The sequence below is a fragment of the Podarcis vaucheri genome (genome assembly GCF_965113315.1).
Source record: "Podarcis vaucheri genome assembly, chromosome: 16".
Taxonomy (NCBI): domain Eukaryota; kingdom Metazoa; phylum Chordata; class Lepidosauria; order Squamata; family Lacertidae; genus Podarcis; species Podarcis vaucheri.
Genome location: NC_138754.1, coordinates 32,317,032 through 32,338,643, shown reverse-complemented (window position 1 = coordinate 32,338,643; position 21,612 = coordinate 32,317,032). Strand labels below are relative to the sequence as shown.

Genomic DNA, 21,612 nt, shown 5'->3' with positions numbered 1-21,612 from the left:
TCCATGACTTCCACTGAGAAAGTTATGATTTATAGATATATTTAATGAAACAATGACCTGCAGCACCAGTTACTCACAGCATCTTATGCAATATCAAACTTTATTGCTCAAAACTAATGTTTGTGGGGGAAACAAGTACTTAAAAGACCTAACACACAGGCTCAACGATAGAGGCTTCATAGTTGTACCAACTGAGAAACTGCACTCAACATACAATCCCATACAGCACCCAATAACATTGAGTTGGTCACATTAACTTTTAAAATACAATATTGTAATTGATCACTGCAAGTTGTTCCAAATGGCTGACTTAATTTGGAATCATTTCTACAACAGCTATTTCCATTTTCTGACCAGAACCAAAGAATTACAGACTAGGGCTAGAAAGGATACTTTTGTTAAGTGTGACAACCATTAGAACAGCATAGATAGATACTTGTTTCCAGCAGCTGGAAAGCCAAGTGCTAAAACAGTTAATAAAGCTTAATTGGAGGTTTTAAATGGGTAATATTCCCCCCCCCCCACTTATGTTAGTAAATTTCCACTCAGTATCAAACATTCAAATAAGAACCAATTTTTAGCTTTCAAAAAAAAAAAATCACATCTGTGAAGAAGCACATATTAATATGTAATATGGAAAGCAAAAGCTATCCCTAGAGGATGGAACAGCTATTAGTGAAGACCATCCACAATGATATTGATTTACTGAGAGAAAAAGAGGGCTTGAAACAGTTTTTGCTTTAGGCATTGTTAGGACCGAAACCATTACAGTTGACTAACTAGAAAAACAACAACACACAAGTTACAAAACAATTTTGGATGTCAAATCACGCTGCATAAGTACTCATGCAGAAGCTGAAATTAATGTAATGATTTACCCTCTTATCATAGCAGCTTATGCTCATGTGCAAATGCAAGACTGTTACACTTCAAACAAAATAGTAAACATCAGAAATACAATACTTCACAGTGACAACAGTAGTTACATTGTTTGTTCCAGCAGTTATTGCGCTTTGCCTGAACATTTTGCCGAAGAGGCTACAGCACATCAAATACTTTTTTTAAGAAAAATGCATAATTTGTACTAGCCTTTGGTTCACAATGACACATCTGGATGTTTAAGGGCAGTGGTCACCTTTTGCAGGATTCAAATCTTGGCAGACTGAGGTAAGACTAAAGCAAGATGGCCAGCGTGGCAAACACTTAAAAGAATGAGGCATCTATGGATATATATGCTGCAGGTACCCTGCAAAACATTCTGATTTTGGAAAATATATATGCAGAAATTTGTTGAAAAAGTGCAGTCAGAAGTAGGCTTTTTTTTAAAAAAGCAAGGAATGCACAGATGTAAACACCTACGTTAAAAGGCATAGAAGAAAGCCTATTTGACTTTTAACAACTTTTTAAAGTACCATATCAGTGATGGACAAAGATGAAGACTAAAGCTAGATTTTCTGTAGAACAGAGGCAGTGCATTTAGAACTATGTCCTACTCATTAAACAAATTGCGACCATTTTCAGATGTGCTGAATAAAGTTCCAAAATAAATTCATTCTGTAGAGAACACAAGGATTCTTTGCATAAAAACATGAATGAAAACACTTAAGCTTGAATAAAGGCTATATCTCAATGTTAGCATGGGCTCACTACTGCCAAAATTACCAAGGGTAAGCATAACATACTACAATAAGAGGCTTCCAGCTGGGAGCTTTCAAGTAGTCTGCTTCCTCTGGTTCGTAAGACAAAACCCTATCAGCTGGGGCCCACAGATGTCCAATAACATTTCATCAAGAGGTTTTCAGTATTACCAATTTATGCAACACAGGCTGCCTGCTCTTGGTAACTGGTGGCAAGAAAATGGGTGAATCAAAATGGCTGTGCCAAGCAGTAATGTACAATGCAGGGAGCATTTAAGCATTTTGCAAGATAATTTGATTAGGATCCGAAAGGTAGCTTTGGTGGAACACTACAGTTGAGTTAGCATATAGTACTAGACACCACCCAATTAAGTTACCACCTGGCAAATCTATGTATACCCAATGTCAAACTGAGTTGTGTAACAAATGTATAGCACTAAGAACTGTAGAAAATTTGCATTCCGAGTGGGAAGCAATGAAACTTGACATATAACTGGATCAGGCAACTCAATTTCTGGCACTCTAGAATGCCCTTTCATGGAACCTGTACAACCCATCTCAAGTATGAGGTGGGACCCTGGGCCTACTTCCTCCTAAGAGGTCTTGGAACAAACCACTACCACTTCCATTTAATTGTCTCCTGCTGCATTATTTTCTTGTGACTGTTGCAGCAGACATCTAGAAATGAGTATAACTTAACAGATATCCACTGTAACATACACAGTACTAGGAGATACCTTAGCAAAGGGCCTGAACTGTAGTATTTCTGGAGTGTAAATCTTAAGTGTAGAAGTATTTCTGGACCACACTGTATGTTTTTTTTAGGGCCATGTGTTAGCTATTCAGTATCTTGTAGCGGATATTGACAGCTTAAGAAACTATATAAAGACAACAACTTGCATATTCATATTCTTTATTTCAACTCAATACAACTTATGCAGAAGATCTTATTAAAGTCCTCTGATGTACCCCAATTTACATTCTAATAGTTTCCATGCAGAAACTACTCTGCAAATGCTAAACATTTAATAAAACAAAGCCAGTGACAACTTTTTTTGAAAATGTTAAAACTCTTCCAGTGAAGAATGCTTCCAGTGATTTTCATGACTGCCATTTGTCAATCCACAAAGGAAAGGGTTTTTCATGTTTGTTTAAAGGTAATAGGGTGCATGAGATTGAAGTATCAATTAGATCTAGCTGCATTAAATAAAAATATATATACCATAAAGGGAGATGCAATTAAATCTCTATTTTAATTGTTAGAACTGTCAGTATATTTTCAAACTGTTTTCAAGTGGGGTCTTAAAAACAGAAGGAAATGCAAATTACCAAGCACCATCACTGCTCACTCTCAGTTCATTCTAATTAATTGTGGAGGACTCTCTCAAGACCAGAATAAGAACAGGCTGCAGAGCACTGGTGCTTAGTCATCCACTCCCAATCACCTGTAATTAATTATGGTAAAAATAATTAGAAGCTATATACTCCTTTCCAGTTGTCTTTTATGTAAACTATTATGGTTTTTCCTATGTTTCCCTATCTTCTTTTTTTTATATTTTAAGTAAATATAGCCAGCAATTTTGAAAACAGAGACACACTGGTGCTCAACACTGCAGGTGCCATTCTTACTGTCTAAAGACCACTGTACCAGAATATTAAAAATATTATGCCTGCCAAAATTCAAAAACAAGCAGCACTGGCCTAATCTTAATGGCATTAAGGAACATTGCTTTCCACTTTTCTTCAATGTAGTTGTCAAAAGTGTCTTATCAGTGCATATTATTTTGTGCTGAAATGCAACAAAGCTCTTTTTGAGAAAACAGTTGTCAGCATGTTCATACGAGAGTGTGTACAGCTGTATTCCTATATTATACATTCACTCCACTCTTTACATAGACATTCTGGATTAATCCTTAAACATATCCATTCAAAGACAGCATAATAGTTTCAAAAGGGGTGGGGGAGTGCTTACTTCAGCTTATCCTGTGTGAACATGCTTTTCTGCCCACTTCTATACATTGACCCACACAGATTTTTGCTGTCTTGTATAAATGTATATCCCGGAGGTTTTAAAAAAACCCCCTCAAAAGTTCAGTACTATTGCCCTGATTATGCAAAAGAACAATGCATATTTGAAGCAGCTTGGATTGTTACATTATTTTGCATTCTGAAGCAAACCAATTATTAATTAAATTGGGTGAGGGGGACTAGCTTTCTTCACACGTTTTATTGCTCCCCAATTATTCTTTCTGATCACACATCCACAGTACACAGAGGCTCGCTGCCAGGTTGAGCAGATTCGACAATTGTCATCTTGGGTTTCTTTCGAGTTTCCTCCTTAAAGATATAAGAAGCCAACCATAATTATAAACAAACTTGTACACATAGATGGTGTCAACATTTTGAAAACATTTCAACAGATCAAAAACCAGAATTTTCTCCTTTTAGCCCCATGGCACCCTAATTACTAAAAGGAAGAGATTAGCATCTATATTGTGAAAATGCAGGACACAAAGGCTACTTTTTAATGCAAGTCTCTATGTTCCCTTTTGCAAAGGGAATCTGAAATTGATCACAGATGAAAATGTGGCAACTCCCCTTTCACACTTAACCTCTGATTTGGTGGGGGAAGATTTTCTTTTAGTGCTTAACAGCAATCAACCTATGCCTCCAGAATACTTGGTAACAGAGAACTGAATTACAAAGATTAGAAAAAGAAAGAGCAATAGTCTAAGCAAGTTGTTTATACTGATGGGCCGTAAGGGAAAACTGACATGCCAACCCCCTGTGACAGCCACATTTCCATGCAAGAACAAAGGCCAGTCATGAAGAAGAAGAAGTCATCACAGCAAGATTATAAACAGTCACAACACAGGAGATATTTCAAAATGTTTGCATCCTAGATAACCACAGTGACCTTTGTTTGAACAGTAAGGAATTTGTTAACTGAAAAAGCATCACAGAAGAATAAAAACTAGTTCTTTCAAAATTTAACTTTAAATTTCTGCAATGCGTATGAAGTCAAACTGTCAAGAAATATAAGCACAGCTTTCATGCATGTTCTCAGATTTAAACAAATTTTAAAATTAGTAATCATGCACTTACCCTTTCTTGTGCCAACTTCTTCATTTCTTCCTGTAACTTGTTAAGAATGTGCAGATTTGGCTTGTTCTTTTTGGCATACTGCTGAAGCTCTATCACACTTTTATCAGACGTCTCCTGTATCACAAAGTATCAGAAAGACTAAAGAAAGAGCTCCCATTTTCATCTTCAAGAGGAAGGTTATTTTTATAATATATGTTTACTACTAAGGCTGACCAAATTGGCGAGTGCTAGGGACAGGGTTTTTGCAATGATGGCCCCAGTGTTGTGGAATTCCCTCCCCTGGTAACTTCACTTGGGGTCCCTTTCTTGTAACCTCTAATTCTTTGAAGACTTTTTATTCTGGCACACTTATTGCTGATCCCCCCCCCCAGCCCCTGTATATGCTTTTATCTATTGTTAATTATATTATTTCACAATTGTTTTGTGGTTTTAGCTGTTTTATTGTAAGCCACCTTGTGGTGGTTTGCTTATATATTAAGTAAATAGATAAATATAGGAGAAGAAACCACGCTAGAGATTTTGTACTTTCATTTTGTAGAATGAAAATATTTTCATAAATAAATGGCAACATGATGGAAGTATGGTATCCCTCAAGTTGCACCAGTTCTCTTACACACAGGTAATGCTGTAAGGGCTCTTCCTCCTGATCTATTCAGCCTGCCAAACTGTGCCTAAAACTTTAAGAATGTCAGGACACTAACTGTTGCAGCAGCTCATGTGAGGAACACTTTATGGGTTGGTGTATGCATGTGGTCCCAGATTATTGCTCAGTGTAAGCATTTGCACTCCCTCGTGGGTTTTTGCTGCATAAACTCAACTTATGGATCACATCAGCGTCTTTGCAACACAGCAGTCTCAATGTTAAGGAGTTTGCAACTACGGCATTTAAACAGCATCATTATGAGGAATTGAATTTAAGTATTGCATAGCTTTAATAAGAAGACAAAAAAACGATTCAGAAAGTTAACAGAGCAAAGCATACATAACCTACCTGCTTAACCATCTTACTGCTCTCTCTTCCATACATGCGCAATAAGGACCCCCAGTTTTTCACATGCGGATGAAGCAGCTGAAGGATTTTCTGAGATGCCAACTGTTTCCCAACTCTCTTGTTTTTGCCTGCATAATCGCCACGAAACGAAGTTTTGGGAGGAAAAGCAGGTCCACATCAGAGCTTTTTTAAACCCTTTGTAGTAATTGGTTCATAATCATTATGGAAAGTCAAGATTAGGTCCACACTAAGCTGCAATCAGCTCCCATTTAAATAACTGCAACCCAAGACATGACTTTTCATACCAATTTCCACAGAACCTAAGTGTAATTATTTATCTCTCTATTTATGAAATGTATACTTTTCCGTTATATATCTCAAAGCAGCTCAGTCAGAATGAAATTGAATTTAAAACATCAGAAATAGAAACATTAGAACTGCATTCATAGTGCAAAGATCTCCTGAAATAAAACCATTTTAACCTGGCATTTGAAACCTAATAGGGACTGTGCTTAATGGGAACAAGTTCTATAGAACTTGGCCCACTACATTGAAGGCATGATTCAACAGCAAGAGTCATGCTTCTGGCACATAGGGGACCACCATTAGCCCTCCAAGCTGATTTAAACTGATCCAACCCAGGAAGATAAAAAATACCAACCCCTTAAAAAGGGGTGTGTGTATGGAAATGTCATCTAATCCTGGCAACATTTCACAACAAGATGCCTTTTCTATTCCTAATATTTGTGTATTTCCAATATACAAGTCCCGTATCTCAGGAAGAGCATTTCAGTCTCACAATGCCATGAAATTCCCAGGTGTAGTTCCTAAATACTTAATATCTAGATCCAAATTCCTATCTTAATTAACAGTGGTGTCAAGGCCATGAGACTGGTGTATACAAGAACACAGGTAAAGCACAAAGATCAGGAAAATTAGAAACAAATGCTACACAATCAAGCAGAGAATGAAGAGGAATATTCATCTCAAAGGCTTTCAAACCAGCCATCATACTTACACCAGCCACGCACGGTGTGCTTCCCACATGTCATGACATATTCACTCTTCTGATTTTTACCAGGAATCACTTCAAACTTGATGGATGTGTCACCCATTCCATGGTTTCTTACAGAGATGAAATGGTGTTAGCATACCAAACCACAATCTCTACTTATACCACATGTGGCTAACAAAGTTTCAAAAGTAAGAGATCTGGCTAATGAAAAATTATTTTTATTTCTATCTAACCAACAAATCCTGTTTTCTACCCAACATTCTACACATGCTCCTAATATTGAATATTGCTTTTGTGCAAAACAAACAACCGGTCAAAAATGAATGTTTCTTTAACATCTTAAAAAACCCCACAAAAATATTGCCAAAGTTAAGCACATTTGCATTTCTCAAGATTTCCCTGGGGGAATTAACATGCTGATTGCTCTTCCATTTTAATTAATGTGTCTAAAGTGTGTAATTTGGAAGTATCATGCCAAAACAAATAATTTAACATGCCTGCATTTGAGAGGGCAAGCTGAACTGTTTGGTTCAGAGTCAAACTTTACATCTGCTTTGTGAGCACTATTACTGAAAAGTATAGCAAACGTATGGTTGGCATGACAGTTTGTGCTGACTTCTAGGCTCATGTTTCCCATCAGATGGTTCCATGGTCCCACTACTGTTGATGAATAGCTGTCACAGGTTAGGGGACTGTCTGTAAGCATGAATTCAAGCATGAATTGTTTGTGCCATTGTAACATTAACAAAAAACAGAAGAACATATGAACATAATTTTAATTAGTAAAAAGCACCCCCCCCTCACAACTGCTCAGGAGATTTGAATGTACACTGGGATATCCGTAATTCTACTGAACACATTAGCAGTACCCAACCTTACCTTTTAAGGCACTCATGAAGGATTTGATATGGAGACAATAGTCCAGCTTTACTGGTCAGTTCGTATACCCGTGAGTCCTCAATACTGATATGGTTAAAATACTGCAATATAAATAAAACGTATTCAGTGTGATTTAAATATTATATTTAAAACAAATTCTAAGCTTTATTTAGAAATAATTTTATTGGACTGGTTGTAAATATTCCAAACCATGACAATTCAACAGCAGACACATACTGTTACATTTTAAGACACTGGAAATAGGTTATCATATGACATTGCTATCCTATGTATGTCTACTCCAAAGTTAAGCCCTTACTGAAATCAATTGAACTTGCCCTCAGGTGTGTATAGGATTGCAATCTGATTTTAGCATGTCTGAACAGCTATACTCATGAATCTATGAACTTATGTGTTGGAAAATGTTAATCACCAGTTTAAAAAAATATTTGACTACTAGTGAAACTGGGATATTTCCGACTAAGTCATACTCATTTAAATAAACTTTGAGTAACTTGATTTCAATAGGTCTACTCTTAAATGATGAGCACTTGGATATAATCCACTATTTCAAAAGTGTCAGTGTAAAACTTTTTGAAACTTTATCCTCAAAGCACTTTCATACAGTCTACAATGTAAGATAATGCAACTAATTATTAAAAGAACTGCAAAATGCTACTGTGTGGGTTAAGCTAAAATTAAAAGGTAAAGGTAAAGGACCCCTGACAGTTAAGTCCAGTTGTGAACGACTCTGGGGATGTGGCGCTCATCTCTCTTTACTGGCCAAGGGAGCCGATGTTTGTCCGCAGACAGTTTGTTCGGGTCATGTGGCCAGCATGACTAAGCCACCTCTGGCGAACCAGAGCAGCGCACGGAAACGCCGTTTACCTTCCCGCCGCAGCGGTACATATTTATCTACTTGCACTGGCGTGCTTTCGAACTGCTAGGTTGGCAGGAGCTGGGACCGAGCAACGGGAGCTCACCCCGTTGCGGGGATTCAAACCGCCGACCTTCCGATCGGCAAGCCCACAAAAAACAACAACAATGTATCACATTCCATTAAAGTTGCAATCCTACACACACTGGGAAGCAATTCCCACTGAGTTCAGTGGGATTTACTTCCATGTTAAGATGCACAGGATTGCATTGTAAAGTCCATACCTCTAGTTCCTCACTATCTTTGGGCTTTTCCTCAGAGGTCTGTTTAACAAAATCAGGAATGAGGATTTCCAGTGTAGCTCGGGCTATGGAAGATAATGAAAGGATTAGGGTCTTGCCATAATCGCGTATTGCACAAAATTACATTTCTGACAAATGTTGATGAACCAAAAACAAAAATTTCCAACTGTTTTTACAGTAGAAAAAAGACTTCTATTTTACAATCAACTTGTGTGATAAGCACAGGATGTGTTTATACAGCATTTAGAGAATCAATATTAAATACCACAGGCTCAATCCACCAAGCTCTGAGGCTATTATCTCCATACATTACATCAGGGCTCCAAGACTGCAGTCCTGCTCATTGTTAATAAATAATAATAATAATAATAATAATAATAATAAATTTTATTTATATCCCGCCCTCCCCAGCTGAGCCGGGCTCAGGGCGGCTAACAACAATCAAATAAACAATCAAATAATCATACATTCTAAAAATATTTCATTATAAAAATTAGTTAAAATCAAATTGATGGCAACCGATTAAGCAAAATTCTGTGCAGGTTGCCAGAGGAGGGAGTCAGGCTGCGCCCTGACCAAAGGCCTGGCGGAACAACTCTGTCTTGCAGGCCCTGCGGAAAGATGTCAGGTCCCGCAGGGCCCTAGTCTCTTGTGACAGAGCATTCCACCAGGTTGGAGCCGCAGCCGAGAAGGCCCTGGCTCTAGTTGAGGCCAGCCTAACCTCTCTGAGGCCTGGGACCTTGAGGATGTTATTATTTGCAGACCGTAGGTTTCTCTGTGGGGCATACCAGGAGAGGCGGTCCCGTAGGTACGAGGGTCCTAGGCCGTATAGGGCTTTAAAGGTTAAAACCAGCACCTTAAACCTGATCCTGTATTCCACCGGGAGCCAGTGCAGCTGGTATAGTACCGGATGAATGTGATCTCGCCGTGAAGACCCCATAAGGAGTCTCGCCGCGGCATTCTGCACCCGCTGGAGTTTCTGGGTCAGTCTCAAGGGCAGCCCCACGTAGAGCGAGTTACAATAATCCAGTCTGGAGGTGACCGTCGCATGGATCACAGTGGCTAGGTCAGGGCGAGAGAGATAAGGGGCCAACTGCTTAGCTTGGCGGAGATGGAAAAATGCCGCCTTTGTTATAGCTGTAATCTGCGCCTCCATAGAGAGGGAGGTATCGAAGATTACACCCAAACTCTTAACGGACGGTGCTGGCACTAATTGCACCCCCGCAAGAGATGGGAGTTGCCCCCTCGATCCCATATCGTCCCGCCCCAGCCAGAGGACCTCTGTCTTCGAAGGATTTAACTTCAACCGGCTCCCACGTAACCATCCAGCCACAGCTTCCAGATATCTGGTCAGTGTGTCTGGGGCCGAGTTAGGATGGCCATCCATCAACAGATAGAGTTGGGTGTCATCAGCATACTGATGGCAACCCAACCCAAAACTCCGGACAAGCTGGGCGAGGGGGCGCATAAAGATGTTAAAAAGCATCGGGGAGAGAATCGCACCCTGAGGCACTCCACACACCAAGGAGTGACGCGATGACAATTCCCCCCCAAGCGCCACCCTCTGTCCCCGATCAGAGAGAAACGAGCGCAGCCATTGAAGGACTGTGCCCTGGATCCCCACGTCGGCAAGGCGGTGGTCCAGGAGTTCGTGATCGACCATGTCAAAGGCTGCTGACAGATCTAGAAGAATCAGCAGCCCCGACCCGCCTCGATCCAGCTGCCTGCGGAGATCATCTGTTAGGGCGACCAGAGCCGTCTCGGTCCCATGACCAGCACGGAAGCCGGACTGGAATGGATCCAAAGCAGATGTTTCATCCAGAAACCTACCAAGCTGTTCAGCAACCGCTCTCTCAATCACCTTACCCAGGAATGGAAGATTCGAGACCGGGCGGTAATTGGATAGATCTAAGGGATCTAGTGATGTTTTCTTTAAGAGCGGACGCACCACCGCCTCCTTCAGTTCCCCTGGGAATATCCCGGTGCCAAGGGACAAATTGATGATATCCCCCAGGGGGGCCCGCACCTCGTCTGGACACGCTCTAATCAGCCATGACGGGCACGGGTCAAGAGGACAGGTGGTGGGCTTTCCAGCTTGGAGGAATCTGTCCACATCGGCTGGAGATATCCGGTCAAAGTGGTCCAATACTGGACCCGAGGACAGTCGAGGGGCCTCCAGTTCCTTTATTGTATCCAAATTGGCAGGGAGGTCATGGCGGAGCAAAAGGACCTTCTCCGCAAAAAAGCTCGCAAATGCCTCACAGCTGTGTGTCAGATTGTTATTTAAATTTGGCTGTCCTTCAAGGGACGTTAAAGACCGAATTATACTAAATAATTGCGCCGGGCGAGAGCTAGCGGATGCAATGGAGGCCGAGAAGTAAGACTTCTTAGCGGCCTTCACTGCCATCTCATAGGTTAGAGACTGCTTGAATCCCACCAACTTAAAAATATGAGAAACAATACTGTACTGCAGCCCCAAGGCTGCATCTTTCCTCATGAGCCACCATCCTTTGCTTCACCTATTTAAAAGGTTAAAGGAGTTCTTCTAAATCTATTTAATCCATACATTGTAGAACTAGTACTATAATTGTTTCTTAAATCATTCAAGAACGTTGTACTCAATATTATCCATTAAAGAAGGGATTGCTAACCCATGACTCGCATATCCTCTCCAACCTGTCATTTTTTTAAAATAGTAATTTTTAATTTTTTAAAAAACTGGCTCCCCACTGTGATGTATGAAGCCCAAAGCTTTTTTGGTCCCCCTTCCCGACTGCATTTTTAAAAAAACAAAATTAATCATGCCCACTTACATGCCCATTACAACATGTGGCCCCTGGATGACTGAAAAGGTTAGCTACCCCTGTATTAAAAGGTACATACACCCTAAACCTGCATGTATTTATTACGGAGTAAAGCCCATTTTGCGACAGTAGAGCTGAAATGCATACACTCTTTGGATTGCAACCTTATTGGTACTGGCTATCAAGCACACATTCAATATATGATATTTAAATATGTTTACATTACCAGCTTTATTCTTCGCAAGTTTCTTGCTGCTTGCTGTACCTGCCCCATAAGTCACTCCATCAATAATAACCGAGGCTCCAAAAGGCTCACTTGGGTTCTCTTTAAAAAGGAGAGAAAATGGGAAGCCACCATATTCTAAACAAATCCTAAACCTACATGATTTAGGATGTCTGAGAACTACCAATTCTCTTTGTGTAAGATAAACTAAAGTGATTTTGACCAAATAATGCAAACAGGCTGCTTTCATCACAGGTTTACAGAATAAAAACGACAATTTCCTTATGTCATCTGTTTGTGACATAACTACTAAAAAAGAAGTTTTTGAAATGCTAACACAGTCCTCAGATGCTATGTTAAAGTTCTAAGATGTAATCTAAAAAGGTTGTACAAGTGCTATCAATATGCAACTCTTAATTTAGTAGTTCTCAGATTCCACATTAGCTGGTCAATGACCTGCTATCTTAAGACTTTGATTTCCATTTGTTGGTGATTGACATTTTGAATGAACAAAACTAGGAATCTGCACATTACAATGAGTCAGTTTTTCCTTCAAAACCAAAAAGGGACACTTCTTAATTTACGTTATTCTAGATGCAGTGCGCATCCTGTCAATGCCTATACTGTTTATTTTCCTGGAATACTTGGCTCAAGCTTAGATCAAGTACAGCCCAGACACTGCAAGTAACTGTTGTCCTACAAAAAAATATATAGTGAAGACTTACCACATTCAAAGAAATTGTAAACAGGTCGAACCTTTAGGACTCGTTGCATATATTCATGAAGGATGCAAACTTCAGACTTCCCATTGGGATTAATAACAAACTCTATTAAGAAAAACATTTTTCAAATGCCTTTAAGGATTTTACTACCAACACCATAACATATAGATTAGGAGCTCCTGATCATAAAGCAAAAAGTAAAATCAGTATTCTAATTCAGCTTAGACAAGTTCACATACTACTCGGTTTGCCTGAAAGAGGGGCAGGTACATACCCTCTTCTACTCCTCCCCAACATAACATTTCTCAAAGTGCAAGAATCACTTGGACATGCCTCTATAACTGAAACACCCACATTACACAATACTTTATGTGTGAGGGGGAAAAGGAGACACATGTCTATCACATGCAGAGTCATTGGCTGGGTATGTGTGCACTCGCTCCTTAATTTCAGAGTGTTCATTTTGGAGAAGCTATATAGAATATCTCCAATAACCAATCCCAATGACAATAACTGGACATATTCTATTTCACGTTCAATGATCTGCTTATAGGAAGCTGCTTATAAAGTCAGAGCTCAGTACTGTCTATACCAGCATTTCCCAAACTTGGGTCTCCAGTTGTTTTTGGACTACGGGTCCCAACATCCCTAGCTAGCAAGACCAGTGGTCAGGGATGATGGGAACTGTGATCTGGAAACCCATGGTTGGGAAACACTGGTCTACACTGATTGATAGCAGCTTGACAAGGTTTCAGACATGCCTCTACCACCCCTTCCTGGAGATGCTCAAGATTGAACCAGAGACCTTATGCATACAAAGCAGATGTTCTGCAATAGAGCTCTGGCCCTTCCCATTCAGTTTCCATCACTTCCTGCTCCACAAAGCAAAGTATTTCAGGTAGACCATTCTACACTTGCCAAGTACAGAATTAGGTTCAAGCTACAGAAGTACTTGGGAAAGCTTCCATAAAGTGTAAGTCAGATAGCATGGCTTCATTACTTCTGTACCTCTCCTCACATGGTCTTACAACAAATTGGTCGCTGCACAATCAAACAAGGAAAGTATTATGTCCCAAGTCCTTCTAAAACAAAACATTACCATATCCAAAAGCAATTATCTGTAATGAAGACAAGCAGTTTTAATACTGTCATAGCTTGAAATCAAGACAAGACTTCTATAAGCATTCAAAAAAAGTTTTTGGCAAGAAAGTCAGTTTTATGAAAGGCAGGGAAATCATCAATTGAGCCCTATTAGAACCTGGTGCCCTGACCATTTTGGGGTATGCAAACCCAAATTTTCATATTTAAAGAGGAACCAGGTGATTGTAAGCAACCTGTTCTGTAGGGAAGCTAGGATCATTTTTACACATGCATTTTGTTACTTCCAGTACTAATCCAACTCAGACAAAAACTAAGCACTCGTCAAATGAAAAAAGTTAACATACATAAAACGGCTTACCTTTTTTTGTGGGTGCATCTTGCACAGACAAAGTAATAAGTTTCTGATTGGCTGGTAAAATGGGTCGCTCAGATTCTGCTTGTTTCCTCTTCATCTCACGATTGAACTGTCGTCTCTCTGCCCAGGTTCTGAATTTCTTTACAGTTACTTGTTCAAAATCAAAACGCTTTTCAAGATAGTGTCTAAAATCTTCAAGATCTAGGAAAAATATTCAATCCCCATGGTCAATTAAAACTACCACTTTTACATTACAAAGGCAGTGACAAAATGGTTAGGCTCAAAAGAAGCGTTCTGCTGCTGTGTGCAAGCGTTCCCACTCAAATGTCCCCAGTTTGCAAGTGTGCCCACAGGCCTCAAAAGGTTAGCAACCCCTAGTTTTGATGGCTGGCACGTCCCAGCTATGCTACAATTCTAGCATTTCACTATGCATGATGATGGAATATTTGAAGTAAAGATTTATACATTAGTTTTACTGCACATCCAAATTATTTTAACATGTGCTTCCATCGGAGAACTGAAAAAGGGCTGCAGCATACAACAAACCAACTAAATGCTTATAACTACAACTAAATACAATGGAATTGTATTTAAAACACACAAGCAGCAGCAGCATTTCATTACAAATTGAAGGAGAAATGGAATACCGAATTAGCATTTACTGTACTGCAAGCTGGATTTCGAAGGGGCAGAGGAACCAAATTGCAAACATGCGCTGGATTATGGAGAAAGCTAGAGAGTTCCAGAAAGACATCTACTTCTGCTTTATTGACTATGCAAAAGCCTTTGACTGTGTCGACCACAGCAAACTATGGCAAGTTCTTAAAGAAATGGGAGTGCCTGATCACCTCATCTGTCTCCTGAGAAATCTCTATGCGGGACAAGAAGCTACAGTTAGAACTGGATATGGAACAACTGATTGGTTCAAAATTGGGAAAGGAGTACGGCAAAGCTGTATATTGTCTCCCTGCTTATTTAACTTATATGCAGAATTCATCATGCGAAAGGCTGGGCTGGATGAATCCCAAGCTGGAATTAAGATTGCTGGAAGAAATATCAACAACCTCAGATATGCAGATGACACAACCTTGATGGCAGAAAGTGAGGAGGAATTAAAGAACCTTTTATTGATGGTGAAAGAGGAGAGCGCAAAATATGGTCTGAAGCTCAACATCAAAAAAACTAAGATCATGCCCACTGGTCCCATCACCTCCTGGCAAATAAAAGGGGAAGAAATGGAGGCAGTGAGAGATTTTACTTTCTTGGGCTCCATGATTACTGCAGATGGTGACAGCAGTCACGAAATTAAAAGACGCCTGCTCCTTGGGAGAAAAGCAATGACAAACCTAGACAGCATCTTAAAAGGCAGAGACATCACCTTGCCAACAAAGGTCCGTATAGTTAAAGCCATGGTTTTCCCAGTAGTGATGTATGGAAGTGAGAGCTGGACCATAAAGGCGGCTGATCGCTGAAGAATGGATGCTTTTGAATTATGGTGCTGGAGGAGACTCTTGAGAGTCCCATGGACTGCAAGATCAAACGCATCCATTCTTCAGGAAATCAGCCCTGAGTGCTCACTGGAAGGCCAGATCCTGAAGCTGAGGCTCCAATACTTTGGCCACCTCATGAGAAGAGAAGACTCCCTGGAAAAGACCCTGATGTTGGGAAAGATGGAGGGCACAAGGAGAAGGGGACGACAGAGGACGAGATGGTTGGACAGTGTTCTCGAAGCTACAAACATGAGTCTGACCAAACTGCGGGAGGCAGTGGAAGACAGGAGTGCCTGGCGTGCTCTGGTCCAGGGGGTCACGAAGAGTCAGATACGACTAAACGACTAAACAACAACAATGGGTTTAGTACAGAAATCTCCTAGGCTTGCAGCCCTCTGCGTTTGCAAGTTCTAAATCTGTAAGCCAAGTGCCATAGTATCCACAAGGAAGCCTACATGCTTGAGTTAGATTCTTATCACTCAATAAATCAACATTTTTGACACTTACCTACTGATTCATCTTTGCACACCTCAACCTTGGCCTTAACTTGACCTAAGGCTCCTTGTGCTGCATCTCCCCCGGGTGGGTCTTTCTCATCTAAAGTCCCAGAATCAGCAGCAGTGGAGTCCGGCTCCTCTGTTTGGCAGTCAAATTCTAAAGACTTATCCATGAGTTTTATAGGCGATACTTCCCCATTTGGGGTGATGTCATTACTTTGTTCCCTTTCCTCATTTTCCTTCATTTTCTTATAATGCAAACATGGAATGCTACTCAACGGGGGATCATGTTTCTGCAAATATAAATTATTAAAGTTAAAATTATGAGAACATATCTAAAAACCCAGATCTAACATCTTCCAGTAGTGTTCAAAGTTTGCTATATGCCTCCCCTATCATACACCAGCAAAGCCTGAGATCCTGAGAACTTTGTAGAGATTTGCTAGGTGAGCATTTTCAAGAAAATGGACTATGCTGTCGAAAAGCTATTTTATGCTTTATATAGCCAGTTGTATGCAGGTGAACAAAAGGGAATTGCACTTTGGAGCTATGCAAAGTCATGCTGAATTTATTATTTTATTTGTTAATGTAGTTATTCAATTATTACCAGAATACCATGTGGACGTAAGTGCAATCCACTGGAACTGCAGTGCTCCTATAAAATGCCCAGTTTAATAAATGAAGATAATGAAGCAACAGCACGATATGATTGTGAAAATACAAAATTTTATAACATTGTTGAATTTGCTGTATGTTTCCAATTATGACTTAGATACAGCCTAGTAAAATTCTAAAATATATTTATACAAATGGCATTAAAAGAGGCAATATTTCCCCATACAATCTACATGATATTATTCAGATACCTTCATATTTAACTTGGTTTCCCAAGCTACTGTGGAAACTAATTCTTAGAAACACAGCACATTTTTAGAAACATAAACTGAACCAGCAAGTAAAACCAAAGTAGGTCTTTAGGCAAGTATATTAAGTGACATTTTGTCACCAGTATATCTACGAATAATCACAACAACAGGCTACAGATATATTCAAAATCTAATTTCTCTAAATGACCAAATTTATTAAAGTCTGTTCCATACCCTTATGCTTCCTGTTCCTAAGAAGTAAGGTCTGGACCAGCTGACAACTCTGGATTCTCGGTGCAGATATACAGGAATGCCAGAGTTATGGAATGTCATGATCCATCCATCAGGCAAGGGCTCTGTAGGTGGACGGCCACGACCTTAAGAAAAAAGGAGAAACTGCTCAATGCACAAGACATCTTATCACAACAAAAGTGGTTGGAAGGATACACAAGAAGTCTGAAGTTATATATCAAAGAAATATATCAGTGTAAATGATCAACCAAGAGGAGAGTAAAAGCTGCTGCCACCTCTCCCAACCCCTAGTTAATAGCAAGGCTGTGAAGGAGCTCCCTGTTTTTGAAGGCCCACAATGACATTCAATCGATGCCCCATACGTCCCAGTAATATTTTGAAGTGGTCAGATTGCATTTACTCCCAACCTGTACACAAAGTTAGCAATTTGCTTTCCAGGGTGAAACAGTATTTTGAACAGCAAGTTCAAAACGGAAGTAAATATGAATATATTGTTTTATTTCTCTCTCTCTCTCTCTCTCTCTCATCCTCAGTATTATTCAAGCTGCAACTTGTTTGCTGCACCATATCAACTTTTTAAAACCCTTACAAGCTGCTTAGAAAAAGAACAAAATGAATAAATTATCAGTAAAAAACAGCAAAACAACTACTTAAAGCAGAATTTTCCCAACTTTTCGGGTTGGTGACACATTTTTTAGACACGCATTATCTCATGACAAGTATTTCAGATTTACTAGCAAACTGGAGGTTAAACTAACCCCTTAGCAGCACAGGGAGCATTCACGCAACACACCTACACACTGCAGCCGACACACTAACATGTTGTCACACAATTTGGAAAGCTCTGACTTAAAACCTTCGAAAAAATAATTAAAATTGATGATGAACTGAAAGCCAGATTTAAACATGACAACATATCTGGGCAGACTTCCCTAAAGTATGGCAGTGGGTGCTACCACACTGAAAGATTGATTTCTCACAAATACTAACCGCTGTTAAATAAATTTATTGCAGGCCTCTTTTTGTACCTCTCCTTTTTCATCAGAAAAAGAGCAGGGAATGCAAATCCCTAGGAATATGTACTTGGCCCCTTTTTGTGGCTTCACAAAGGACTGAAAACATTCCATCTTTATTGTAATTTATTAACTTCAAGAGAAGCCATATGCATTTTTTTAAAAAAATCAAGCAAAAGGCAAAATATTTAATACTCTTTTCCACATCATAACCAGCTTGATTTAGGCTGCAATCCTGAGCACACTTATTTGACAGAAACTACCACTGAACAAGGCAAGACTTATTTCCAAGTGCAATGAATTGGGCTGCCGAGTATCACCAGCCTGCAAAACCAATGTGTGGCACTTTAATGAGATGTTATTTTTCCTCCAAGATACTGCTCCTAACGAGAATAAAAACTGCATATTCTCCACAAGTTTAGTACCCCTCGAAGATTTCTAATGAAGGTGTTCAGAGTTTACCTTCACAAACCTCACATTCAACATCTATCTAAAATATTCTCCTTTAGGATTCCACAACATTAATATACAATAAATGTCTACGACAGGGTAGAGCAGACATAAGGCTTGCGGGATCTACTGTGGATTTTAATAGAGCCTCAAGATCAAAGAAGAGCTAGATCCAAAAGACGCACACTTAGATTTAAGAGCGTGTGATGTCTCTAAGCAGCTGCTGAGCAAATGGTTTTAAGTAACAGAACCAAGCAGAGTTCATCATTCTTCCACACAGAAATGTACTTTTGGCACTCCAAGCTTTCCTTGTTTCATCCGTCTAATGGGCAGTACAGGATTCCTTTTGGTGTACCGACCTCCCCGCTGCACCAAGGATTCCCTGTCCGAGCTGCTTCAGGTCGTGGCGGATGTTCTCCTGGAGACACCTAGTTTGGTTGTCCTAGGGGATTTTAACATCCACGCCGACACGACCTTACAAGGGGCCGCTCGGGACTTCGTGGAAAGCATGGCCTCCATGGGGCTGTCCCTGAATAAGTTGGGCCCAACTCATAGTCATGGACATGCCTTAGACCTGGTATTCACCTCTAGCGACGTGGGTGATCTGACACTAAGTAAAAATGAAACCAAAGAAGTGCCATGGTCAGATCACTTCCTGGTGCAACTGGACTTCTCCGCGACCCTTCCCCTCTGCAGGGAGGTGGGACCAATTCGGATGGTCCGCCCCCGCCACTTAATGGATCCAAATGGTTTCCAGAGAGTGGTAGGGGATGCTTTATCCCATGTTGATGGCCTTTCAGCTGATTCCCTGGTGGCCCGCTGGAATGCGGAGTTAACCAGGGCTATCGACTGTCTGGCTCCGAAGCGCCCTCTCCGATTGCATGGAGCCCGGACAGCCCCGTGGTTTTCTTCGGAGCTGAGGGCGATGAAACAATCGCTGAGACGGCTAGAGCGTCGGTGGCAGAAAACTCACTCCGAATCTGACCGGACACAGGTTAGAGCTCAACGTCGAGCCTACCAAGTGGCGATAGCGACGGCGAAGAAGACTTTCTTCACCGCCTCTATTGCATCTGCAGAAAATAGTAGCAGGAGACTCTTTCAGGTGGTCCGCAATTTAACGGAACCACCTTTACCATCGGGGCCTTGTAAAGACCCCAAGATCTCCTGCAACGATTTTGCAAAGTTTTTTGCAGATAAAATCACTCATATTCGGAAGGAGCTAGACACCACCATGGGAGCAGGGCTGGGGCGGGAGAGTGCTAGAGCCCTGTCTGGTCAAGTTGCATGGAATCAATTTCAATCCGTTACCCCCGAGGATGTGGACAGGCTGCTTGGACGAGTGAAACCAACCACCTGTCTCCTTGATCCTTGCCCATCCTGGCTTATAAAAGCTAGCCGGGAAGGGCTGGGCGATGGGTTCTGCGGGGTGGTGAATGCTTCCCTCTGTGAGGGAACATTCCCAGATCCGCTGAAAGAGGCGGTCATTAAACCGCTTCTTAAAAAACCATCTTTAGACCCGGCCAGTATGGCCAACTATCGCCCAGTCTCAAATCTTCCATTCTTGGGCAAGGTGATTGAGCGTGTGGTTGCTGAACAACTCCAGGCACGCCTGGAGGATGCGGACCATTTGGATCCCTTCCAATCAGGGTTCAGGCCTCATCATGGGACTGAAACTGCCTTGGTCGCACTGGTTGATGATCTCCGGCGAGCTAGGGACAAAGGTGAGAGTTGTTTCCTAGTTCTGCTGGATCTCTCAGCGGCCTTTGATACAATCGACCATAACATCCTTCTGGACCGTCTAGAGGGGTTGGGAGCTGGGGGCACTGTTATACAGTGGTTTCGCTCCTTTCTCCTGGGCCGTGTTCAGAAAGTGGTGGTGGGGGATGAGTGTTCAGACCCTTGGGCCCTCACTTGTGGGGTGCCTCAGGGTTCCGTCCTCTCCCCCATGCTTTTTAACATCTATATGAAGCCGCTGGGAGAGATCATCAGGGGGTTTGGACTGGGTGTCCATCAATATGCAGATGATACCCAGCTCTACCTTTCTTTCAAATCAGAACCAGTGAAGGCGGTGAAGGTCCTGTGTGAGTGCCTGGAGGCGGTTGGAGGATGGATGGCGGCTAATGGATTGAAGTTGAATCCTGACAAGACAGAAGTACTGTTTTTGGGGGACAGGGGGCGGGCTGGTGTGGAGGACTCCCTGGTCCTGAATGGGGTAACTGTGCCCCTGAAGGACCAGGTGCGTAGCCTGGGAGTCATTTTGGACTCACAGCTGTCCATGGAGGCACAGGTCAATTCTGTATCCAGGGCAGCTGTCTACCAACTCCACCTGGTACGCAGGCTGAGACCCTACTTGCCCGCTGACTGTCTGGCCAGAGTGGTGCATGCTCTAGTTATCTCCCGCTTGGACTACTGCAATGCGCTCTACGTGGGGCTACCTTTGAAGGTGACTCGGAAACTACAACTAATCCAGAATGCGGCAGCTAGACTGGTGACTGGGGGCGGCCGCCGAGACCACATAACACCGGTCTTGAAAGACCTACATTGGCTCCCAGTACGTTTCCGAGCACAATTCAAAGTGTTGGTGTTGACCTTTAAAGCCCTAAACGGCTTCGGCCCAGTATACCTGAAGGAGCGTCTCCACCCCCATCGTTCTGCCCGGACACTGAGGTCCAGCGCCGAGGGCCTTCTGGCGGTTCCCTCATTGCGAGAAGCGAAGCTACAGGGAACCAGGCAGAGGGCCTTTTCGGTGGTGGCGCCCGCCCTGTGGAATGCCCTCCCATCGGATGTCAAGGTGATGGAAAACTACCTGACATTCAGAAAACATCTTAAGGCGGCCCTATTCAGGGAAGCTTTTAATGTATGATATTTTAGTGTTTTTTGGTTTCTGTGGAAGCCGCCCAGAGTGGCTGGGGAGACCCAGCCAGATGGGCGGGGTATAAATAATAAATTATTATTATTATTATTATTATATAATGGGACATGGGGGGGGGTTGGGTCACATACTGATAGTCACATACTGATAGTATTTGCTGA

At 41.4% G+C, this 21,612-nt stretch overlaps 1 protein-coding gene across 2 annotated transcripts in view; it reads right to left on the bottom strand.

The window, feature by feature from the left end:
* Window positions 1-81: 81 nt before the first annotated feature.
* Window positions 82-21,612, bottom strand: part of DGCR8 (DGCR8 microprocessor complex subunit) — a 32,633-nt gene continuing 11,102 nt past the window's right edge. For both annotated transcript variants that reach the window (XM_082203137.1, XM_082203138.1), the window contains 11 exons: window positions 17,099-17,241; window positions 16,009-16,291; window positions 14,015-14,212; window positions 12,559-12,660; window positions 11,837-11,935; window positions 8,789-8,871; window positions 7,628-7,728; window positions 6,752-6,858; window positions 5,734-5,861; window positions 4,743-4,856; window positions 82-3,974 (listed from right to left, as the gene is read on the bottom strand). In XM_082203137.1, the coding sequence (XP_082059263.1) occupies window positions 3,891-3,974; window positions 4,743-4,856; window positions 5,734-5,861; window positions 6,752-6,858; window positions 7,628-7,728; window positions 8,789-8,871; window positions 11,837-11,935; window positions 12,559-12,660; window positions 14,015-14,212; window positions 16,009-16,291; window positions 17,099-17,241 (1,442 nt within the window). In that variant the 3' untranslated portion in view covers window positions 82-3,890. The remainder of the gene's footprint in view (window positions 3,975-4,742; window positions 4,857-5,733; window positions 5,862-6,751; window positions 6,859-7,627; window positions 7,729-8,788; window positions 8,872-11,836; window positions 11,936-12,558; window positions 12,661-14,014; window positions 14,213-16,008; window positions 16,292-17,098; window positions 17,242-21,612) is intronic.